The sequence below is a fragment of the Brachyistius frenatus genome, unplaced genomic scaffold (assembly GCF_029030835.1).
Source record: "Brachyistius frenatus isolate BFR_SWC_R1_liver_20210118 unplaced genomic scaffold, ASM2903083v1 Contig_40, whole genome shotgun sequence".
Classification (NCBI taxonomy): domain Eukaryota; kingdom Metazoa; phylum Chordata; class Actinopteri; family Embiotocidae; genus Brachyistius; species Brachyistius frenatus.
This window is the reverse complement of record NW_027210639.1, coordinates 973,261-1,000,000: the sequence shown is the minus strand read 5'-3', so window position 1 is coordinate 1,000,000 and position 26,740 is coordinate 973,261. Positions and strand designations below refer to the sequence as shown.

Below are 26,740 nucleotides of genomic sequence, written 5' to 3'. Positions count from 1 at the left end.
CAGAGCGGGGCCCCGTCACCGAGCGGGGCCCCGTCACCGAGCGGCGCTCCCGTCACCGAGCGGCGCCCCGTCACCGAGTGGCGCCCCGTCACCGAGCGGCTCCCGTCACCGAGCGGCCCCGTCACCGAGCGGCCCCGTCACCGAGCGGCGCTCCCGTCACCGAGCGGCCTCGTCACCGAGCATCAGGACCCGGGAAACTTCCGTTTTTTGTCCTGCCAGTAAATCCTCAACACGTGGTAGTTGGAGCGTAACTTTACGCCGCTGGTCACTTCCTGTAAGTCGGCTCTCCTCTCGGCCGGTTCCCGGGGCTTCCCGTTCAGACCGAGGCAAAGGCCAATCAGCCGTTTAATACGCGTGTGGCGGTGCTCGGTTTTGTGACGTCATCAGTATGTGACGATCCCCGTTGTTGTTATTGTAATTGTTTATCATAAAAGACAGCTTTATCTGAGAGCTATCTGTTGTATCAGTGAAGGAAAACTACATTTGTTTTCCGTTTAGCTTTGTGCAGTAAGCAGGCGAATGATAACCTCTGGGGGAAGATATTTGCTTTATTGTACGTATTATTATAATCAGTTAGCCTGATGGGCGGGGCTTACTACATTTGAAGGGGGCTGCTCAGGATGGAGGTTCAGTGTGGGCCAAGTTACAGAGAAGGTAACAGCTACTGTGTTGAGACGCCGTTGACTTTTGTAACATTTTGGTTGAGAATTTTTGTTTTATTTTTTGCAAACATTTTTGTTGTTTGTTGATGCCTTTTTCTACTTGTAAATATATTTTTGCCACCAATCTGCACTTCTGGGAGACGAGCACAACACATTTCAGCATCACTCTACCTACGACTACACCATGTGTTGTGTTATCTGAGGGCTGAGGTTGAACCCCCCTCACACACAGTATTTGCAATTATCTGTGAATATTTCAATTAAGACCATAATTGATGGAAATAAAGGGCGTGAGGAAATGCGTGAATCTCTGGCTGTGATTAATGGCAGACTTTTCTCAAAGCGATCCTTAAGGTTCGTCAGAGTGCGACATCACACAGTCACACTCCCTCAGAGTATAAAAGATGTAAATTAAGTGAAATAATAATAATTGAAATGAATAAGACATTCAGTGTTTCTCTCTCCCGCTAGCGTACATGGGCGGGTCTGATCCACAGCTGGTTAGCATGCTGACGTCGAGCCACCGGCTGGAAATGTTGTGTCTGAGACTGACATTCATTGTCACCGTCACGGTGACAATGAGTGTCTGACAATAGCGATTTGATCTGTATTGTGTCTGCAGATACAGACTGTGCGGAGGACGCCGGTCCTTCAGAAGTGTGATATTTCTGGTGCTGCACAACACTGTCGCAAGGACTTCAGTTAGGAAGGTGCTCCTGAGTCAGCTGCTTTCATTGGGAGACCTTTTAGGTTGAATAAATGCCTTTTTATTTTCTTGACTTTATGATGGAGGATATTTTAACAGTTGTTATCTTTAAATGTGATGGTGCGCAACAATCCACATTAGTCAGTGTTTGTTATCAGGTGTGAAACAGCAGAAAGTCTCAGATATGAAAACTATTCTCTGAAACCCAGAATTCAACTGCTGATCATTGCAGCACAACATTTACACACATGGTTATCAAAATCCCCACAAACAGTTTCTCAGGGTAGCTGTGTGACAACACGAAGACAGCCCTGCTTCTGGAATCACTGTGAGGCTGTGCTTGGACAAGGTGGGGCTTTGAGCTACATGCTAACACCGAGCTTTAACAGCTGACGGTTTCCATCCAAATGTAACAACTTTTAACCAAAGTTTGAGAAAACCGGATAAAGAAAGTGTGAATAAATGGTGTTTCCATCCACTCCTGTTATGCAAATATTAGTGCCACCATGTTGACATGGTGGTCTCCCCAGTTCAGCTGAGCATTATCTTATTTTAATTTTGGTCGTGGCTGCGATGTCTGTTGGTTCGGACGGAGGGCAATAAACTTTGAGACGGACGTTCCTGGTGTGCAGAGGATGAATCCTGCTGGCTGACTTTCATGCATATTTAATGGTTATATCTTTTTTTCATTTAACTTCCTTTTCTGTAGTAGAAATAACATATAAATTTGCCTCCTCTCATTGTAATGACCCAATGCTGAATACATACACCGATATTAAATATGACGCTTTTCAAAACGTATACATTCAAAAAAGAAAGCTACTTCAATTTAGATTATGTGCCATATTTATTTTTATGTACCATTTTCTGTTGAACAAAACTGTGAGATTCATCTGACTTTAACAGGCTTGGATGATAATGATGCTCTTCATGAGACAATCATTGCAAATAGCATCTTTTCAGACACCTTAAGAAAAGAAAAAACCTCCACGGCGCTAACATATTGTTGCACCTTCTTTCACGCTCGACGCGAGAGACATGATGACAGTGTGGTGCCCTCACACGAGCGTATTCCATCAAGCATCAAACGTTCAGGCATAATTAAGACCTCACTTTATCAGCTTCTCTTTATCTGCAGAAATGTTCGTTTTGGGCCGATGCCGATATTTTATGTTCAGCCTTTATCGGTTGATATCGATGACATGTACATATTATTATTCCTCCCTATCGCTTACGTCCGACTCGCTCTTCTCTGGAAGATGCAGCTGACCGACCGGTGAAGGGGGTCTGATGATGAGGAGGGGGGGGGGGGGGGGGGCTGACCGTCAACTACAGACTGGATGACATGGAAAGGTACCATTCAACATCAAGGTTCACTGATCCGAGCCCCGAGCAACACACAGTGTTCAGAGAGAGACTGTAATCAACAGCACGACGAGCTCCACGCTGCAGGTCGAACTGCCTCCGACACGTCTCATCCCATCTCACGCTTTCATCTCCGTCTTTTATCTCCGCTTATTCACGGGGCCGGTCGGTCCGAGTGCTTCTCCTCCCCCCTCCTCAGTCACCTCGGGTTCTTTCTGACTCAACACTTCATTGAATTCACGTCGAGCTTTCCATCCGCGAGCACGCGGGATATAAAAGCCAGTGAATCTTCGGAAGGACGAGAAGAGAACTCTTTAATCAACATCCTCCCCGCCGTCGTTTCAGGGACCGCGATCAACGCCCCGCATTGATTGGACTCTTCCGCGCTGCCAAAAATCAGCGAGCAGCAATTGAACCTCAAGCAGAAGAAACATCAATCAGAAGAGACTCCACCTCTGCTGTTTTGCTTTCGGTGCATGCTGATGTTCTCCTGGGAAATGCTTCAGCCAACAGACGACCAGGTGACCTTAATCTCAGACGAGTATTGCAAACGAGATGGAACGCTCTGCATATGCAGTCCGCTAAGCATTATCAGTATAGCTTTGGAAAGCAGAAAGACTGGCGGCGTTTCTGAATGCATCCTGTACATTGAATTTACTCTATTAGCCGTTAGCCTCCACACAGACTGCCCAAACAGTGAAGTCCTCGCTCTGCGACTTTCAGTCCTTCTTTCAGTGTCCTGCTCTCCCACAGACAGCTCAGCCGCTGGTCGCCGACAGTCGGACACGTCTCGAGTCCCTCTGTGTGTCTCCGAGCAGAAGGCGCACATCAATTTTGTATCATAATCTGGAAATCGGCAACAGAGACCCACAAAATGCCTCAGAAAGCCAACTGCAATGAAGCAATGAGCCGGACGAGGTGTTCTGTGGGATTTAGCGTTTCAAGAGGGGTAGAAAGTCGCTGTCCAACACGTCAGGCGCGCAACCAGGTGGGTTAAGCGACGCCAAATACGAGGTCATTATAATTTCCACTTCTGCCAACATTAACAATCTGTCCTCTGGTCCGGGTGTTTTATCTGATGATGATCAAAAAGAAAATCTGCGCAGGACACAATGAAATGTCACGATTGTCAACACGCCTTCTGGAACGAAACATACTGGCCAGGGTTAGAAAGCTCCGTCTCAGTCACAGGTCAAAGGTCATCCAACGGGTTAATGCCCCGAAACACACGGATAAAATCACCCGAGTGGCGTGAAACAAAACATTCTCCACTTACGAGTCGTATGCTGGTGACACAGCAATTCACTGGTGAAGTGGGACTTTGAGATTAAAAGGTTTGAGTTGTCATCGCAGTCAAAAGAAAGCAATTGTTGGTTTACCAACGGTCTGTTAAGAGACATTTCGCTGTCCTGAAAATGCTAATTCAAGGATGTCAGACATGCAAAAGGAGCACGGTTGAATTGGTTTGGGTCTTCTTTAATCCTACTCAGAGTGCAGATGGAACATTAGAATTCAGGCTCACACCGTGACAAACACAGACGAGAGCAGCAAGAGTCATTACATGGACTCTTTCTCTAAAATATCCCACACAATTCCCAGTGATTTACACTCCCTGACACTAATAATGGTGTTTTACTTTTAATGGATTCTCCGAGGACCTCCAGTAATTAAGAAACGCATTCATTTCTGATCCCGACACCAAACAAATGAAATTATGAAGCTCCAACTGGACTGAGAATGCATAATGAAGTTCGAGTGACAAAGACAAAATGGAGAGCGACAAAGACAAATGAAAGAGAACAAAAAATTCAAAGATGGCTAATGAGGAAATCATTACTTCTGTAACAATGAGGACGTTCGACTAATCAAAAACCTCGAAGAAAACCTGACAGTTTGGTAAAGCTGAATGTTATAGATGATTTATCTGACAGCAAATTAGTTCAGGACAATAAATTCACACAACACAACACAAAAGAGATATTAAGAAAGACCATCTTCAATAATCAAAGCCTTCCAGGGCATCGTTCTGTTGAGTGCAGCACTTTTTTTTTTTTTTTTTTTTTTTACTGAAGATTAACATTTAAGCCAGTCAGGATTCACTATCTGTTTCCAGGAGGATAAGATGACTCAGCAGGTTCTCAAAACTTTCATTCATTCGTAACAACTCACATGGGAGCAGAGATTTCTCTCCGCAGTCGGATATTTTTAAGCCCAACAGCACTTATTCTACGAAATAAATCCCCTTAAATAAGATATTGTGTTCATATGTATCTGAATTTTTTTTTTTTTAATTATTATTTAACTTGTTCTTTTTTTCCCCCAATATGTTACACACAGGAACACGTAGCAATCTGACCTCTGCATTTATCCCATCTGTGAGCAGTGAACACACACACACACACACACACACACACACACACACACACACACACACACACACACACACACACACACACACACACACACACACACACACACACACACACACACACACACACACAGAGCAGTGGGCACAGCTGCAGCACCTGAGGATCAGTTGCTCAACTTGCAATTTTTGCAAATTCTGGTAATTTACTGCAATTTAAATGAATAAATAAACATAAAAATACAAAATCACATAAAAATCTAACATTTTTGAATGCAACATAAATAAACTGTGAAATCCTGGAAGGACTGATTATTGCAGCTCTACTGAAAACAAAGACAGAAGCAGCTCAGCACCCCCCCCCCCCCCGCTCCCCCACCATCCCTCAGAATATCAATAGCACAGTTTTACTGCAGAAGAACAGCAAAGCTGAGCAGTCACTCATGACAACATACACCCTGTTTTATAGCATCAAATTATGAACCAAAAACAAACACGCAAGAAAAAATAACACATGATCAAACATAGGTGATAAGACGTATTCAAAATGACAGAAAGCATATTTGGGAAAACAAATATTTGAGGTGCACTTACTTTTCTTTTTTTGTTTGTCTCATGTTTCATCTGCTAACATAGACGAAGCAGAGTTTATGACTTATGGTGGTTAAGATATTATGACTTAACCTCTGGGATGCTGTCATGCCACAGTCTATGCAGTAAATAATGATGTATTATTTTTGTAATATGCATTTAGGAAGCATCTGAGGAACAATGCTGTCCTGATGACACAGTTTCAGCCTGGGTGATATATCGAATTCATTTGAATCTTTGCTTTTGCACGATGCTTCGCCTCGAATACAAAAAAAGCAGTGCCAAGCAGTGACAGAGTTTCTGGACGGTGATGTAAGATGTCGCTGTTTCCTTGGAGACAAAAGCACACGTGAGCTTTCCCAATCAAACACACCGACATGACTCAGGCAGAACATCACATGGAGTACAATGGAACAGTTTAGTTCAAACTAAAACTTACACCAAAACAAATATGTTCCAGCATCTGAGATTAAAGCAGCAGTGACACTCTCTTGAAGATTCGGACACTACGTCCTGACCCAGCACCAAAAAAAAAAAAATCAGCTAAGGAGCAGCTAACAGCCCGGCCGGCTTCCCCTTCCAGAAACGACACAATCATCATACTTACACAATGGAAAAAGCCTGGCTTTATGGTGAAAATAATTAGTCCCAAGGATGAACCACCCAGCGATAGAAATAGTTTTGCATGTTGAAGGATGACAGCCTTGCTGGTGGTTCTTTTTCTTTACTGGTCTTGCACAACAGTGCAGAGTAAAGAAAAGTGTTCTTGAAACATGAACCATCCGTCAGACTAAAAGAATTATTCATTTATTGGGCATATGGCTCAGGCCTAATGGGGGTGCCTGATAGAAAAAAAAAACCTCTCCAGTAAGAAAGCTCTCACAAGAAAGTGCATGAGAACTGAAATTCCCCCAGTTGAGGTTTCGGTTAATGTGAGAGCGATACTCACTTTTATTTTAAGACTTGAACAAGAAAAATTTGAAAGCTGTTGGAAATCGTATTGATTCTGCATCCTCATTTAGAACTAATTTTACAATCCAAAATGTTTAATTTAGCTACTCCTCTGTTCAAAGTTCATATTTTCTCTCTAATATTTAACATTTCTTCTCACGTATTATTTACACAGCACGTACTTTTCAGTTATTTTACTTCATTCTTTTCCCTTTTCACCCTTGTTAAAATGGGAACATCATGTACACATGTTTTTCAAGATAATGTTTCAGTTCTGTTCCAAATAAAAATTTAAATAAGAAAAAGGCCTCTATTGTCTTCAAGAAGGAGGACTTGTGATGTCACTCAAACCGATGAAAATAGAAGCAGCAGTCTGACCCTCTGCCTGTCCCACCGATTAAATGGAGGCTGACTGTAGCAGTCTTGATGGTTTAAACAGACACAGTTTGATAAATGATCTTTTCAGCAGACACCAGTGTAAACCAGACCTCAGTCTCAGTCTGTCTCTCATAGAACTTATTCATGTTTTTATATCACACCAGCCAGACTCCCATATGTCCACATACTGTAGCTGTGGGACATCATTCAGTTTCAAACATCATGTTGCAGGACAGGAAGGAGTTATTTTCCCTTCTCAGATTCTTCACATTCTTCTTCAGCAGCAAGGCCCATTTATAGCCAATGGCCCAACTAATTCCCATGACACCAACTTCTAGGAATGGTCTGCTTCACTATAAAAGTCCAGAACAAGAACAAGGACTATATCTACTTATCCAAATAATCCCAGGAAACTTGACAAACCGCCGTGCAGCCAGAGAGATGTGACGTCCGTGATATCTGAGCTCTCGTGTCACTTTGCCAACAAAAATAAAGCGGTTTGGGGGATGTGATGGGAACGTCCTACAGAGCAGCATTCCTTGTTCCCCATCAGGAATCATGTTGATCACGAACGTGAGCAAGATGAGACCAGATGAAATGGGTCTCAGACGATAGACAAAAAAAGGAAATTCATTCAGATCTCTTACAGGTGACTGGATTTCAGGGTTTCCATTTCTATTAACATTGTTTTTTTCTTGGATAATATCTCAGAAATGGGAAATCCCAAAGCTTTAGGCACATTCTGCTCTTCTAACTGACATGTGCACTTTTTGTTTAACTTTTCCATAAGCTGGTGACACTTCTTCTATTTGGGTTTCTACGACACAAATAGAAGCTCAGCTTTGCAAAGTGCCCAACCTTGTTTAACAGATTTTTTTTTTTTTACATTGTAATGGGTCTCTGCTATGCACCTTATACAAAGGCTGAGTATAGTTTTGTTCCAATTCTGATACCAGTACAAGTGCAATACCTGGATTTCAGTGCAGATACCAAAATGATGTTGGTTTTTTTGATATCTTGTTTAAGGAAGTCAAAGATGTTTGACCAAAATATGTGAAACTGCTTCCAGACCAATAAATTGTCTGGGATAAATCATCAGTGGATAATAACCAAATATATGTTTGAGGTCATCTAGAAACAAAGTCACCATTACATACAGAGGTTTCTTACTAGTCACAAATCTTTAATAACAACATTTAAGGAACCTTACTGGAGATATAGTGGCTCAAAAAGCTACTATCTGTCTGACTTTGGTCAAATACAACATCAATTTGGAAAATATTCTTTTGTAGGTTAGGAAATATCTGATCAAAAAATAAGTAAGAATGCACCCAGCGTGTTGATGATTCAAACACAATTCAGTCAGTTGTATGTATCAAATACTGAACCTAATTACAAAGCCCTGATTAAAATTGTAATTAAGGCAAAACAATTGATTAGTTCTGGCAAAATTCAGGTATTTATCAATTATAATTAAAAGATTCAAATATTCCCGAGGGGAAAATAAAAGTGGGTTTTAGCTTTTCCCATTGGACAATTTGCAGCTTTTTTTTTTTTTTTTTTTTCCTTTTCTACCATTTTATAACCTAAACAACAAATGAAATAATGGACAAAATAATCAGCAGATTATTCAATAATACTAATATTTGTTAGTTGCATACAGATTCCAATAGATCTGGTGTTGTTTCAGGATAATTGGATACCGTCATCATACTATTAAATCACATATTCAAACTGTAATTTACCTGGCTAAGAAGTTCAAATGTACGACACATCTTTTACATGTTGTTTTCCTTATTGACTGTCCAAACCAGGGATTTATTAAGGAGAACTGGATACTGGACTGAAAGATGGCGTCTTTTCACCTGGTGCACAATTAGAAAACCTTTCTAATTTCCAGGGTTGCATCACTCATCATATTAACACCAACATGCCTGCTGCATTAGAAAAGCATCCATCCGTCTTATTACGTATTCCTTTCACGATGCCACTGCAGATAATAGACTGGACATTTTCCAAAATATAGAAGCCACCTGCTTAGTGAACAACAAGGACATATTTAGGTAAACGTCTGTAGCAGGTGCAGCGGTGCTCAACAGTTACTGTGACTTTAACTTGGGAGAGCCACTGAGTAGGATTTCCTCATCAGTGAAAATGTAACACTGGTTTTCTAAGACCTATTGACTGTCTCATTAACCAACTGCCGACAACAGCAAGCTGAGGGACACTGTAAAAGAAATCAATGTGTTACACGGACCTGCAAAATAACAACAAGCTAGTGCTGCTGGGACAATACAATTAATCTGAATCACTGTAGTGTATTTAAAAACTGAAATCGCTATGATCAGGCAATACAACAATATATACCAAGACCCAATACAAATTTATCAACCACCAGATTTGGATATGACTTTTGCATAACTGTGATGACGCATCTTTATGTGTCAAGATGCTTCATGCCAGGTTAGAAAAAGTCAGACAGTTAATAGATTTTCTGGATTGTATATCTTATCTATCATCTATAATATTGTGATTCCAGATGGACAGTCAGGTTTGAAAGCTAAAGTAAAAAAATAAAAATAATTGACCCTAATATCTACATAACTATTCTACCTTTAGCCCGCTTTGACCAGAAAGCTGCACTAATCTAGTATTTGTACGACCAATTAGACTATGTGTGATGGCAGCACTTGCAGCCACACAATGGATGTTAAAGTCGGTAACCTCTCGTACTCACACCTCAGCCCACTGTGCATTACCTGCCCAGCACCAAAGAGCAGAACATGTTGGCAACCAACTAGTGAATGTGGTGGAACAGTTAGCAGCTAAAGAGCCGGGAATCTTTAACACTAGCAGTCGGGGCCCAAAGCAGAGCTAAACAGCAACAACTGTACGTACATTTGTGTATGAGGAAAGTCTCCAAACATATTTTCCCCTGAATGCAGCATTATTTAACTGAAGTGGATGTAAATAAACACATGAACAGAAATGTGAGGAGAGAGGAGTCAAAGCTGCAAATTATTGAGCACAATGAGACATCCGTACACAATCGAGCCTCATTTTAATGCACCGTACAGTCGATGATGTGTTTCACATTTGTAAATTTCTGAACACCAGAGTTTGTAATTTACTATCTGAACCGCCAGGCTCGACCTGATCACATTCAGGCTCCATTTATTTAACCATTTCAGAAGGTTTGAGACGGTCGCGCTCTGGGCTCAACTGTGCAAGCGAACGGGAGCTTTTCCACATTTGGAAACTGAACCCGGAGGAGGTTTTGGTGAAACAAGATCATGTAGATGGCCTTTGTTATTTAATGAGGTAAACAGCTGCTTTACAGCCACTAGTTTGCAGTAAAAGCCTTCATGCTGGATTCCGTAAAATGTCAAATGAGTTTGAGGCAGAGTTCAGTGGACATTTCCCAGCACTAATAGCAATGACCACATTTGCAACCAAACCAAAGCAGTGCAATATCCACAGTATATCAGTCTCTCCTTCCTCACTCTGAGTGCACTGAAATGGATGGGCTTTCAATAGAAGCACATAAATGCAGTGTTATTAAACTCCTGAACTGCTTCTAACATACTGTCCATCTGGCACCTTTGCACTTCACATTTTACTTTCCTTTCATTTCAGTTGAATGAAACACGAAGACTTTTATGACATCAGGCATCCTAGTGCATTATGTAGAACAGCAGTAACATGGGGGCTCCATTCATTTTAACACTATATTTGCCAAAAGAGAATAAGAAGGCTATAAACACGGTTTGATCGCGTGTTTGTTTTTTTTCCCCAATGAAGAAATGTATAACAAATTAAAATGGGGATTCTGTCCATTTTAACTTTAGCAGTTGGCACTGATGTTGGAGGTAGGTGTAGGATGCTTTCTGGAGTGTTCTCATACACAGAGGATCTGGTCTGCGCCTCATTTGGCAGGCCAGAGGAGCTCGTGATGGCAACTGACCCAGAGGGACAACTCTGAGATGAGAGCTCCACACTTGAATATATTACACACCATACGAGTTGTATGAGTTACAAGCAGGATCCACATAACAAAAAACAAACCACTGCAATACAATCCTTCCTAACGTTCCAGGCCAACGAGACCAACGACACTTTGAAGACTTATTTTAGTGAGAAATACAGCACTGTGGTAAAACCCCTGAAACTGGGCCAGTCATGTCGCAAGCTCTCCAAAATTCACTTGTTTTCAACCTACCTCATCAAAGCCGCTGTCCTCTTTCTTGAAAGCTGCAAGAAGAAGAAAAGGAAGAGAGAATCAGACGCTGCCTGTTATTGACGTGTTTTGAAGAATGAACGAAATAAAAAGGTGTGCTGGTGTAGTGATGCAGCGCAGCAGAGCCTCACTGAGGTGACATTTTTCAGGAATTCATCCGGCACTCATTAAAGCAGTGAAGGCGAAGCTGAGGGGAGTTCATTAGTTGTTGTAACAACTCACTCGTCTCAGTGCGAGATTTGTCAAAACAGAACTGCTCTAAACTGTTCTTGGCATTTTTAATAAATATTGAGATTTTTACGATCATCGTTTAAAAAATATATATATATCAACAACAACAAAAAACAAAGCAGTTTAGAATTTATTTTTTTTATGCAAGAAATAATATACCGTACATTCAGGTATATTTAAAATATCACATTGTGTCTGCATTCAAACTGAGGTCAGGGATTGACAACACATACAGACATGTTTGACATCACAGCTATGTCATATAGCATAGCAACAATAAATGATATTTTCAAACAAACACAACTGTTTCCTAATCACATTTATGTGTAACATTGTCACTGACTGAATGAGTTCCAGTGTTTCTTTTCTTTTTTTTAAATGAATGACTGAGGCGCTGAATCAGAATCAGAACCAGCAGGAGGGGGTTGGGGTGGATGATGGGTGTACAAAGCACTCAACTATCACAGCAGAGACTCCAGTTTACATTCAGACTCCTGTCTGTTCTTAGATTTAGGCAACATACACACTGTTTAAGATCAAGGAAAGACAGGTTTGCACACAAAAAAAATATATTATAAACAAATGTTGATATTAATCATTTAACAGAATGTGACATAAATTTATATTTCTGTTTGAATTGGCTTCTGTATTTCTTTGCCATGGTTAATTCCCCTGTTTATTTACTTATTTTATGGTTAACTTACATAGGTTATGCTTTCGGTGTGGTTTGTCTGGTTGTCAGCAGGATTATTAAAAAAAAACGGATGGCACAATTTTTATGAAACTTGGGTAGAGCTCGGGCCAAAGGAGAAACCATTACATTTTGGAGTGGATCTGAATCGGAGTGCAGGTCCATCAATTAGTTTTCACTTTCACTAACATTGTGAGATAAAACATTTAACCTACTAAATGCCATCCATCTTTAAATCCAGTATATGTAAAGCTCAGTAGAGACAAAACAGGCCGTCAGTGATGAACTCGGCCATCTGATCACCACTATACGTGCTCGCTCCCACACCGATGCCCGGGGTAGGAATGAGTAGTGTTTGGTTTGAAAAGGAGTGTTTAACTGTCATATCACAAATGGTGCACAGCTGGACAGATATGACGCACACCGTTTATCAAAGTAAGCTCGACACATCCACACAACACAGCTGGATTTCTCCAAGTAGTCTGGTCGATAGCAGTAACTTAACAGTCCAGAGTGTGGGACCCAAAGACTGCCTGTGTAGCTACGCACAATGGTGTTCAGTTTTCAGTCCATGACAACAATAAGCCCCAAAATGGTGAATGGTCAGTCAGCACTTGTATAGCGCTTTATCACCGTATCGGGTCTCAAAGAGCTTTTACACTGTTTTCCATTCACCCACTAACGACACTGAGCTGCCATGCAAGGAGCCCGCCATCCGGAGTACATTCACATACCGCCATCGGGAGCAACTTGGGGTTCAGTGTCTTGCCCAAAGGACACTTAGGCATGTGAGGAGTTGGGGATCAAACCACCAACCTTGCGATTTAATTGAGCCAAACCCTTCCTGTTTTTTCTCAGGATTGTTTGAAAACTAGTAATTCCCTGCAAAGCAAAGCAAATCTGTCCCCACTGACACTCTGAATGACAGCTGCTGCCTCAGCATGAGGTAGAAATGAGTAAAAAATAAATACAGAAATAAGCAAGGTAAATAAATTAGGGAATTAAAACCAAAGTACATCATATCAATTAATTAATGCCCACATTTATTTTGAATATCATTTTTGGTGTAGTTAATGGTATATATTATTTATTAACTTATTCATTTAATTTTCTATTAATTTTTCATTTTGGCAGTTTCAAGTAAATAAACTCTTTGTGACTCCAGTCACTGTGGTCAGACCACCATCACTCCCAAAGTGGTTTATCATAGCCATAAATCTCTGAGATTAATTCATTTGTCTTTGTCATTTTTGCATTTGATTGTAATGAATCAGTACTGGGGGGATTTATATTAGCATTGATTATAGTCAATGAGCTTTAAGTTCACACACACACACACACACACACACACACACACACACACACACACACACACACACACACACACACACACACACACACACACACACACACACACACACACACACACACACACACACACAGCAGAGTAACCACAAGTGCAGTTCATCATATTTGTGATGGGCCACCACAACTTGTGTAAACACTTTTTTGTTGACATTTACATGGTACTGCCTTCTCGCATGTCAACTATTTATTTATTCAGAGTTGTGTTATTTTCTATGGATGAAATGTGTATCCAACATTTGAACTTCAAAAAAGCTCGCTTGTAACTCAAATGTCAAAAACACCTTTTGAGGCCACTGGACACAGAGAGATCGTCTTGCAAAAGGTACCGGCCAAATAAAAATGAGCCAGATGGCCACATACAAAGAGCAAAGGTTTATGTTAAACTCTAAAGTAAAACTGGATGCCGAACAACACATCACACCACTCGACTGTTCCTGCAGCCCTGATTTCTAAATCACTCTCACAGGACAGGGAACTTCAGGCGAGTTTAGCTGCAGTAAACGCTGTTTTTTTTCTCATTAATTACCTCCTCATGATGATTATGATTGTGTCTAATGAGGAAGGCAGTACAGATGGCTAAAAGAGAGTGTGCTCTGAGGGGATGCCTTTTGGTGAAATGACTTATTTATGTACGATTGAGTGTGTGGAAGCTTTGTCAGCCACTGAGCTGTTAAACTGCTGCTTCCTTTTCCTCAGGAGGGTCAGTTCACGCCCATATCCCAAAGACAGCAGCGTCACAGCCACAAACACACACTTAATACAACAGATTGGTCTGCAGGGAGACACTGAAGCATCAGCTCCAGCTCACTTAGAAGATTTAGTGCACACATATCAAGAAAATGCATTTCATATAGTCAGGTTATTACTTGAGGGGGGGAGGGGGAGAGGGGGGAATCATCTTTCTATTTAAGAAAAAACATTGAAAAACATATTTTCCAGTTTTTGATACATTTCATAGACCAATCTGAAAAAAAAAAGAATTTAGTGAGATTTTTCTGATTTATATCACAATTATCTTAATGACTTAAATTCATTAAATGGATTAACAAATTTATCATGGCTCTACGTCTTGTTGAGGTCCCAGAGAAATGTCATCCGAATAAGCTCATTAGCCAGTTTTCTAAAGTAAAAGTTACCAATTCAGCTAACATTTATCAATCATTATATTTAAATTATCTCCAAAAGCATCACTATATTTATTGGCAACAGCTATGAGCATCTACAACTAACCTAAGTTAAATTAACAAATGCGCTCAATACAAATTTGTAACCGCTTAAATCGATGCATCTCAGACTGGGAACAGGCTAAATCCCGGAGCTCCACTTTCTGAGATTGCAAGGTGATTAATGTGCTTATAGGTTTAACCATGTGTATGTTATTTACTTTCAAAATCTACCTGCGTCAAAATCTTCTGATTTTGGGATGTATCTCAATGTAAATAAATTGAGACTATATTTAATTGCAGGGGAAATGCACAAAAATAACAGAATTCCTTTCTGAAGAAAATGATGAGAGGGAGACCTAAAATAAGACCGAAAGAGAAACGAAGACTGTTTGGTCCAAAACTCTCTGTGGAGTGTGCAAGAAAAACCCACAACACCTCATTACTACTTCTAGAGCTGGAAGTTGTCTTTTGATCAAAGATGAAGAAGTCAAACCTGTCAGAGACACAAAGAACAGATCGGTGGAAGTGTTTTTATTACTAATTTAAAATCAGGAATGTGCTGGAGGATAAATCCACCAAACACAACTTCTCCTGATGTTTTTCTGCAGAAAAAAAAAAGACCTGAAATCATGATGAGGTGTATTTATAGCTGACATAATCTTTATTTATCAAGAGAAAGTTCCCTGACTACACATGTTCTTCTCCCGGAGCCCTACATTCACAATTTGTTCAAAAATGGTATTTATATTTATGCATTGATACCTTGACTGATATCGTTCCTTTTTATAATAGCATGTATTACAGTACAAATATTTAGTTTCCATGCACTTTAGAGGGGGAGAGTGTAACTCAGAGCGTTTTCTGTAGCTACCATTAATTGATGTCCCCTAAATGCCTCGCACGCAAGTTATCAGTAGACGCTACAATTTACAGATGTTTACCAAAATGCTTCACATGGAAGCTACCACTTGACGCTACAATTTAACAACGTCCCATAAACGCCTCACCGTGCCACAAACGCCTCACATGCTATCAGTCGACGCTTGCTTTGACGGCTGCACGCGGAGAAGCCTGAAGTTGCTGCAGCGCAGTTATGTGGCCAGAAATTCATGTGATAAGAGTGAAAGGAGGAGTTCCGAGTTAAGATTTAAGCTACATTAGTTGAAACCGAGTGATTTTATCTACGGGAGTGGGCTGAGAGGCTACTGCTGCCGCTTACTAACATTAATGAGATTTAATTCAGTATAAACAGAGCAAAATTACAACGTGTTGGTGTGGTTGCAGCATTGTTATCGAAATTTGGTAACGGCCCTACATGGTCGCCTGGGTTGATTCACAAGCCACTGATATTGATGTTAAAGTCAGTTATCACAGGGAAGGTTACGACAACACTGAAGGTTTTGTACCTGAAAACTGAATTTATTATTTTAGCCTAATTTATCATTGTGGGGGGAAAAAAAATTAAGTCATTAAAATAACTAAATAATAAATAAAATTGGGTGCAAAATTTGAAAAAAAAAAATGTTGAATGAGAATTCAACATAAGAGAAATAAGAAAAGATTTTTAATATGATAATGAGGTATATGTGCATATATGAGATTGGCCAATGATTAGCTGTCCTCCACATTGTATTCCCCTCTAAGGAGGCCCACTTCAACATTTTCTGTCCAATCTTGACTCCAATACCTCAACTCACAACATCCACTGAAACCAGGCACCAATCTGAAGGTCGGGTACTGTTTTTCTAACACTGCATACCTGACTAATGATCGTCCAATCAAGCTGCTTGTTGCACTTCTGCCCTTGAGAAAGCGCTACAGGTCCATCAAAGCAAATACCCAAAGATTAACGAGCGGTTTTCACCCCAAAGCTCTCACTATTGTGAACTCTGCACTGAAGGACATCAACCACTACCACTGAATGAACACCCCCCCAGCCTTTACACTCAAATAACACTCCCCGTAGACAATATCCATACTATACCTGCACTGTGCAATCACTACCTCAGTGCTGTGAAAGATTTCCTCTGTGCAATAGCCACATCCTCAGCACTAAATAATCATATTCCCAAGCAATATGACAGCTGTAATGTAGCAGTGAGTGTGCATTATGTGCGTGATTGTCTGAGGCTGCGTACCTCATATTTCTGTAGACTTTTATACTGTTATACCTGTTAGTTTTAATGGGAGCTACGCTCAGGTGACGTGCCTGGGAATTTTGTTGTAAAACGTCAATAAAGAAATTCTATTCTATTCTATTATTTGGACCCAGATCCCAAACGAAGTCCTTTATTTTGAGTAAATACACACGCAACACTTTTGTATTTGCTCCCATTTTTTAAAAGGTTCAAGTTCAAGTTCTCAAGACTTCTTTTAAGCACACAAAAGGTTCGCATGAATTTCTTTCAACGCGCGCTCGTAAGAAGAAGAAAATCCATCCACCCGACAGGTGTGACGCATCAAGATTCTTATTAAAGAGCTGGATTGTTCCACAGGAGTGACATGGACTGGCCACAATACAAGGACACTCGAAAAATGTGCAGTCTTATCTTTGAAAACTATCTTGCATTCACGACTAAATCCAGCCTATGTTATGTTTTACAAGCTACTTGATCCAAATGCTGAAGCTCCTTGTTCAGAACTATTAGACTGAAATTATTGATAAATGAGAGATGTGACTTTCTTAGCTACAGGGAAGATGCATTTTCCTGTTGGAGTTGTTGCAGCTGCAGATAAACTGTACAGTGGAGCTTCTGCATCACACAGTTAATGTCAGTTAGCAACCGTCGACATCATGGCATCACCAACAATTGTTTTAATTGGCAAAAGCGATGGTCAGCTCCGGCTAAAACATGTGGACCTGTTCCCCCAATGTTTACTGCGCTGAATTAACATTTGAAAATGAGATGACCCTCAAAGAAACCCACAGAAAGTCCTTCAGCTGTTTCTCAGTCGCCTGTCTCGTAGATGTCTGACGAACAGATTCTATTTCAATCAATCCGGCTGCCGACATCAGCGGCTCATTGAAACGAACGAGAAGAATGCGGCTGGTCACACAACACAAATACGGGTCTGAACAGACGTAGAGCGACTCCGGCCTTCATCACGCAGTAACATCTTGAATGTAGAACCAAAGTCCACTCTGCTGCCACTGAGCAGCTGCTGGGGTTAATTGTGTTGCTCAGGGCCGCCTTACTGTCAGTAATGAGGGAGAAAAATCTCTTAATTCACTTCCGTGCAAGGATTCATCCTGCAGGTCCAAGGTCATCAGGTCATTAGCAAACTTCCACAGGACAGTCTGCAGGAAGACTCAATTTAAACTTAAAAAAAAAGGAAACGGGATTAATGAGGCTCTGTTGAGGCAAGTTAGAAAGTATATCCTTTAACCTTTGCACTGTGAAGCCAACAGAGTGGCCGACCAGTATCATGGGGCACCAAGTGGCAACCAGCAGTGACGTCGCCCGTTGGTTTGTGAACGGCAGTTGTGAAGCCTCAAGTTCAAAATCTGGCCGGAGCCATCTTGTTCGTTCGGAGCGGTTTGGAGCAGGAAGTGACCAAAACAAACAAACACGTCTTTTTGAAGCTTATTTTCAAATTAATGACGAATTATTTTCAGATGGACGGCCAGAAAAAGAATACTTTAAACTAAATTTTGTTGACTGAGAATTTTATGAGAGAAGTTGAATGGGAGTCTACGGAGTCGGAGGCTTTTTGGAGCCGACCTCTAGTGGCACTCGGTGGTACTGCAGTTTAAGACACTTCTGCATCTGCCTCGTTTTTCAGACCCGGAAGCTACGAACACTTTTATATACAGTCTGTTATTGGCACCTGTTGCTGAAAAGTGGTTTGTAATGGTGGAATACCAGCAACATCATCTGACAGCATCACCACACCACAATAAAAATCAACAAATGCAACTGAACCAGGAGCTGTGATGTTCTGCTACCAACCTAAAGGTGGCGCTATCCGACGTCTTCTGAAAACTATGAAACAGAAGAACATCTGCATGTTGAAAACACAACCTGTGAAACATTAATGCCGAGTCTCATGAGGATCAAACCTGAGCTCGCTGTTCAGAAACCCTGCATCACTCCATTAAGCAGGTTTGAGGCTCTTAAATGAAAATACCCACAATGCATTTTGTTGCACGATGGCATAATTCCACATGTGATGCAGCAGCGTCCACTGGGACCCGTTGAATAACGCGGCTTCAAGGACGTAAACAATGCAGCTGGCTCTTGAACGTGCTTTGTTAAAGCATCTGTGGAGAAGAGTTAGAAAAAACAATCGATGCTCAGATGGGTTGATTTAGATGGTAGAAAGATGGCCGATAGGAGATGAGCGCCAGCAAAGCAGAAAAGTCAATGCCAATCTTTCTTTCTGCTGCAACATTGACCCAAACTCAATTCTGTTCATCTCTCATCTCTCCTTAAAGCCAGCTATTCATTCTCTACACACACACCGCTTCAAAGGCCACTGAACCATGTGAAGCTCTCTGCCCAGCAGTGTGTGTGTGTGTGTGTGTGTGTGTGTGTGTGTGTGTGTGTGTGTGTGTGTGTGTGTGTGTGTGTGTGTGTGTGTGTGTGTGTGTGTGTGTGTGTGTGTGCGTGCGTGTGTGTGCGTGTGTGTGCGTGCGGCGGGCTGATTTTTGGTGAGTCAGAGATGAGGTTACTTTCGCAGCATTATTAGTCGACATGAAATTTGATGGATTTTCGTGGTCAATACAAACCGATAAGTTTATTTAACACCAACATGCAGAGAACTTTCACCATCGCTACAATAAAGAATACATTCAACTCTTCTAAATTTGTATTTAATAATAATTTGTAATCGTTTTTTTTTTTTTGCTTACGAACGCAGACCTGATGTCGTCATTCCCGAGCTTGTGCTACAGGCAACACAAAATAGAAGCTTCAGCTGCTGAGCTCCAGTGTTTGGAAAAGGATGCAGCCTTTAACGTTAAAGTGTCTAACAGCTCCGTGTCATCATCCTCTCCTCTTCCTCCTCCTCTTCTTCTTCTTCCTCCTCCTCCTCTTATCCACCCCCCCCCCCTTCCTCTTCCGCCCTGATATAAGGAGACTCAGTGTTGGTAGGGAGGAGGAGGGGGTCGGCTGCAACACATTTTCAGATACATAGCTGTTTAGGATAACCAGTACTGTAGTTAGCATTCATTATCCTCACTCAGCTGGTTAACAATGAGCACAACGCACCGTATATGTGGGCGTGAAGTGTCAAACATGTCAGTGTTGCGGGTGAAGCGGGGACCGCGAGTTGATTATGAGAGCGATCGAAGATGTCTTTGAAAGTTGCCCAACTCTTCTGAGGCTTTTGATTAACTGCTCCTCCCAAAGCATTCAGGACTTCGCCGTCTTGCCATCGCATTCATTTACGCAAATGAAGGCAATCTCGACCATATTTGGGTGACCTTGCAATTTTGCAAAAAGAAAGAGAGAAATAAATCTGTATTACGGCACAAAGTAGCCTTTCCAAACAAAACTCGCTATATTAACATGTAGAACTTATTACTTGTATTATTAGTATTACTTGTAAATATTACTTGTTGTTTAGGCTACAATCAAGGTTCTGCCATCTCTCCTCTATTAGCAAAAAACTCCATGCTCGATGTGGTCTTCTCATTAAAATGAGGAATGCATAAGTTGTATTAGTTTTATACACACTTCAAGCTAAAATAGACTGGACTAAGTTCCAAAAATAAATTCAAAAAAAGATTATAACTAGAATATGTCCGTGATGTGCAGTATGATTATCATCAAAGGAAGTGATTACATATTATTCTTTATCAGGTAGTGGTTAAAAAAAATAAAAACATATATTTTCCTCGACTTTACTGAAAACAAAACTCTCTTAAAACTCCACAAATGACACGGCAATCTTTGAGAAAATCGGACACAAAATCAAATATTTTTCTTTGCAACAATCACAAAAGAAATCTGCAAAATCCTGAAGGGACGATTCTATTGTCTCTCTTGGTGACAAATCTGTCGCATGTACTGTAGGCTTCATCATCATCAGCCAGAGTAAACTGTGTCCCCGAGTCCATTTCACCCGTCTTCTCTTCGCTCTGTGTGTGAGGAGCTCGACCTCGTCCTCCTGTAAACCGGCACGGGGAGCAGAGGCGAGCCGAGAGGCCAAAAATCAGCACTCTGAAGCGCCTTTCAAGTCGTGTCCCTCGTCTGCAGCATGCTCCGCATTATCCACGGACGGATTATAAGACAACGAGCCCCTGGGCACAGACTTGTAAAAGGCCCTCCCACCTGAAGCGAGACGCCCCGACTGGAAGAGGCAAACAAATAAAAAATAAATAAACTCAACGGAATTTTCCATCTTTTTCAGGCCTTTTTGTGTCTTTCTGCGGTCGTTTTGAGTCTTTTCTTTGTTGTCATCCAGCATAATTTTGGGTCTCTTGAAGTTCATTTTTCTTTTTTCCCCATCAGATTGCTTGTCTTGCTCGATGTCTCGTGTCTTTGTAGTAGTTTGCATTTCTTTATGACTGATTTGCATTTCTATGCATTTGTCTATTCTGTCGAGGCGTCCTTTATTGTCGCCTTGCAGTCATTGTGTTCATATCTGCAGTTGTTTTGCGTCTATTTGTGTTCATTTTGTTGCTTTGTGTCTCTTTCAGGTTGGTTGGAGTCTTTGTACTTGGTTGCCTTGTGAGTGGTGTCCAACTCTTTGTAGTCATTTAGCAGCTCTTTGCTGTTGTCCAGCATCTCTTTGTGGTCGTTTGATTGGCTTTCTATCAAGAAATGTTAACCGTCACTTCAGACAGAGGCTGCGGCCCCACAGGCTCCTGGGCCTGTTCCCAGTTGGTCCTTTCACTAATCCTTCCACGGCATTAATGGGCGTATTTATCAGCTCAAATTTCATAATCCAAACGATAACAATAATACACGTTTTTTTCACTTATAATATTTTGCTCACTAACCGAGCATACGTTGCGATTTCAGAACGGCTTAATTGAGCTCTGAGCAACGACCAAAACAGCATCAACATGTATAATGTGGTCCAACTCTGCCGGTTGTATTCGCACACGCACTCATTGAATTGCACCAACAGGTTAACTATTTAGCAAATGGAATTCTGGAGGAAGCAGACCATTTTATTAGCAGAGAAAAATAAATAAATAAATAAATAATACGACCAGCAATAAACTCAGCCAATTGCCGACAGATGATTGTTTTCATCAGATTGCCGAAACCTACAGTCAAGCTTGCGAAAAAGGTAAAAGGCCCCGTCTGGAGTCGGTGTCTGGTTTGTCCATTCAGGGCCACTGTAGAAACATGTTGGTGCATCACGGCAGATATAAAATACAAACAGTTCATTCTGAGGTAGCGGCAACACAACAATTCATAGTTTGAAGTGTTTAAACACAAATTGAAACATGATTATGAATATAACATTTTTACCGTTAGATCCTGCGCACTGAACACTGAACTCTAGTTTGCACGTATCGCGTTGCACAAAACCTCTTATCTTCCGTAACATTAATGAGTGAGAGGCCGACTCATTTACTAGCATTAATAATATTACTGTCAAATATAAAGAGCTGAAAAGATCGTGTGATTAATTGAGAAGTCAGGTGACAGAATTGCATTTTGAGGAGTGTACACTGAGTGTACCAACTCCTCATGTCTTTAACAGTCTTGTCGTGTTCTCATTGTGGGCATGTTTCATGTTTTTGTGCTGCAAAAAATATTTATTCTAGTGGGACAATAAACTGAACTGAACTTCACCACCAACAGTTTCCATTATTCTTTCACAGTTTACATCATTTTTCTAATTTCACTGGGTTGTTGATGTGAAAACTGGCTGCTCCTCTGTGGGAGTTTCACTTCTGAACTGTTGGTCAGAAAAACAAGAACTCTGTCAGTCAACTTGGACTCAGGGAAAGAGAAAGATTTATTTTTATTGCAATGGGAATCAATTTCAACAATGATAATGATAATCATTAGTTATATTACTATTGTTATTGTTATCATCATCATTTTATACTATGTGTGGTATTATTTCTGTGTTTTACACATTGAATCTTTCAATAGAAAGAATATTGACAGACAACTCGATATTAATCATTTGTTGCAGCAATACTTATACGGAAACGGAGCCTCAACACAGATGTATCAGAATCAGTCAAAATTTGAACTGATAAGCAACAAGATGTCCCATGTAGTACACAGTATCCTTATTAAAAATGACTGCATTTATAAGCTCACAACTACATTTTACAGCTCCTTGTTTGTCATGTTTTTAAAGTAAAAACTGAATATTAGTCGATACCATACGCTGCTGTCTCGAGCAGCGCTTACTGATATGATTGCTTCTGTTTCTACAATAAGTAAATATCTCTGCTTCCACATGCTTTACTTTAAAACAGTTGATCTTCCGTATGATTGATGAGGGTATTTATTTGCCGGTATGCACTAAAATCAAGACCAGTCTGTGCAACACGCAGTTAAAGATAATATTTGTTGACGATATAAACATGATACCACACATGTATCCATTTACATATCAGCTGATAAGCAACAAGAAACCACAGAGATGCGATAGAGTTGTCATCGATGTGTGCGAGGTGATTTGTATAGATGGTTCATTTACCCCGAGCCGGATCATTCTTTTCATTACTTTGTTTTATGTGACTACAAACAAAATACACCATATTCAAATATTTTAGGAGACATATGGACGGGAGGTCTTCATAGTCAAAATTAAAAACAGATCGAATATCTGTTCTTTTGTTTATAAATTTCTTCCTGCATCAGCTACTTCATGAAAGTCCAAAGCAACAGAGAATGAAGGTCAATCCAACTAAAGAGCTGATCAGCACACACGCAGTCAATCCGAAATACCAGTAATTATGGATCATGTATTCTTCTGCATACAAAAACGAAACATTACGTTTTGGCACCTTTTCTGAAATAAGAGCTGCAACTAGTGGCAGTTTTCTTTATCAATGAAACTGTTGATTACTTCATTGATTAATCCATGTGTTCAAACATCTTGTTGTTTCTGACAAACAGTCCAAACCCCAAAAATATTCAGTTTACTAAAATACAATCTTCATAAATCTACAAAGGGAGATGATCAATTCAGCCTCAAAACAATTAACTGATGATCAAAATAGCTGTTAATTCATTTAATGTTGCGGTCATCATGGTTTGCTGCAAAGGAACACTTAAGGTGAGGCAGTCTTTAATCAGTTTTTATTCATGCTGAGATCACCCACATCCATACTGGAACTGATCAGATGATGATGATGATGATGGTAACTGTATACTGGATGATGATATATATGGAAAACTGAGACCTGTGGTTTAGAATTGGCCAGATCAATTGCAAAATATAGCCTCCTGTCCTCACTTAATTTAACTGAAAAAAAAAAAGTATATAGTTGATGAATGTGCGAGTACAAATCTGCCAGCCTACTAAAAGGACTTCCACATTGTGCTGAAGGAAATGTGAACCAAGCAGATGTGGTTTTCCATGGCTGCTAAACCCAAACTGTGACCAGAGCTCTCCTCAGAAGGAAGCAGCAGTCTGAGCTGCTGCTGTTCTTGGAGACATTTCGCAACTCTCATTTTGCACAAAGGGCTGGAAAATGGTTTGAGAAATGAGAAACGGCGTCCCGTTACTCACCGATACTCCTGAAACTCTCAGACAAAGTTCTCCTCAACTTTTTCATTTTGCCGATTTTCTCCGCGGGCTGGGAAGCTGGCATCAGGTCGCACATTTTTCTTTCTTCCACCGACTTTGGCAGCGGACTGGCAGCGGTTTGAAGCGGGTAAGAAGGACCGGTGTTCGGGTAGCCCTGCGGGGCTTCTTCAGCCCAGCTGCGGCGCGCTGGAAACAGGAAACGGAGCCTCAACGGCTCTCACTTCTCTCATCAACTACTGAGAACAAACGCCTTTTTCAGATTGCCTCAAGCATGCAACTACATTTCCAAAAAAAAAGCAGCAGAAGTCGGCTTTGAAGCTGAGACATCCAAACTGGGAATCGTGCGTAAATCGGTGCGTCGTCTCTGCTGCGCCTTTTTTTTTTTAATGTTACACGCTGAAATACAGGAGCTCCAGGTCGGACTGCTTCTCCTTTTCTCAGCGTCCCAGTCTCTCCCGGCTCCACCGCAATCTAGATGTCATTTTTGGGATTCTCTCTCCGGTTTCGACCCCGCAGACCCCGCCCTGGATGCGGGGATTGGAGGGCTCCGGGGAAGCACCGGGGTTTCTATTCGTCCCGGAGTCTGACCGTCAGCGAGCCAGCGCCGCCCCGCAATGTGTTGCAGGAGGAGGAATATTTTCATGAGGAATCAGATTGTTGTCGGTGCTGCTGCTTAATACTGCTGCCCTGTGCAAGACCCGGTCAAGGTGCCCCCCCTCCCTCCCCTCCCCTCCACCCACGCCCACACACACACACACACACACACACACACACACACACACACACACACACACACACACACACACCACTACTAAGCATACGCTTGTTCAGCGTTGTTCCTGTATCACCTTGGACTAAAACCACAGCAGGTCGTTTACACTTCATACAAGGCAGCAGATTACAACAGGCTCTGTTCTGATCTGTGTTTCATTTTTAATATAATCACACAAAAATCTCTGTGTAGTTTCATGATGTACACTTGTTACAGACAGAGTTAACCTGCTCAAAGTATTTATTATTTATGAGGTAATCTTTCTGTATTGAAGCCATGTAAATAATTTGTGATCATAAATCTACATGATCTACCTTTATCCTCTCTGGATATTATTACGGTAAGTGCTCAAACTGAGCGGTTATCTGATGATAATATCCAGCAGCCCATTCTTCTGCCACAATAATATCATATGTTGCCAGTTAATTTAACAGTAGATATTATGTAGTGGGTATGAAAGCTCTCATCCAGACCCTGCATCAATTATCTAAATCCTGCAGCAGTGAGCTCGTCTCTGCTTCTGTCATGTGTCTTTAGGTGCTGCATGGCATCTCCAATGTGATCATGTCTGTGCTGCAGTCACCACGGCAGCCGCATGAGCAATTCAGAGGCCTCAGAAGAACAACGGTGCGGCGGTGCGTGTGGAACAGAACACGACTCGGCGTTTGGACGTGGGTCTGCAAACATCTCAGGAATGCAGAGGGCTGAGATGTTTTCATACTGCCGCCTAATTAATGGGGCTGCGGCATAATAGAGACAAATGTGCAGCTTCGTTAGTTTGAATTGGCCCTTCGTTATAGTGTGTTTGTTAACGACGCATGCACACACTGAACAGCACTGTACCCCTCTATTCTGACACATGAAGGAAAAACACTGAGTCCAAAATTTGTTGCAATCATCTTTTTGACATCTTACCTCACCACAGAAATGATGAAAGGGAGAATTGCGGGAATGTGGGGCACTTTCTACAGCTGACACTTAGACAGTGAAATTAATATAAAACTAACACATTAGATCTGCACCTGATGTCATTCTGAAATATTAAAGGTGTTTTCTTATCACATCAGAAAAGAGACTGCAGATATGACATTCAGTGATTTGATTGCTAATATAAGATTTTTCCTTCACCGGTCAGTATCAATTGAGCTTGTTTGGTCTTTTTAGTAATTACTGTAATGTGTCTGGAAGGCCTTTCGATCCGTCTGCGTGTAATTTGGAAAATCAAACAATATATCAAACAAGAAATATACTTTTTTTTGTTTGCAAATCAAATAATGATATAACTTATTGCAAATCAAGCAGATTATATCACGATTTAACTGATAGGAAACAGAATATTCAATGCAATCAGTGAAGTGGTTCTTTCTAATTAACAGCCACCTTGTTAAATCCTGCCATGACTGGACAGCAATGGTTTTCTGTAGCATCGGCTACAAGAAGAGACACATGACCGGAGCTGAGCTGTTACACATTTCACTAATTTACCCCAAACAGAGCAGCGGCGGCACTATGGCTTAATTTTAAGGAGGTCTGTGATGGTCATTTCCAGGTTTTTTATTTTTATTCTAGATACAAAAGTTGC

At 41.1% G+C, this 26,740-nt stretch overlaps 1 protein-coding gene across 1 annotated transcript in view; it reads right to left on the bottom strand.

Moving 5' to 3' along the window:
• The window catches only part of cdk14 (cyclin dependent kinase 14), a 205,327-nt gene extending 180,477 nt beyond the window's left edge, over positions 1–24,850 (bottom strand). The window contains exons 1-2 of the mRNA XM_069702140.1: positions 24,369–24,850; positions 11,238–11,269 (exon numbers count right to left, since the gene is read on the bottom strand). Coding sequence (XP_069558241.1) covers positions 11,238–11,269; positions 24,369–24,462 — 126 coding nt within the window. The 5' untranslated portion in view covers positions 24,463–24,850. The remainder of the gene's footprint in view (positions 1–11,237; positions 11,270–24,368) is intronic.
• Between the last annotated feature and the right edge of the window lie 1,890 nt (positions 24,851–26,740).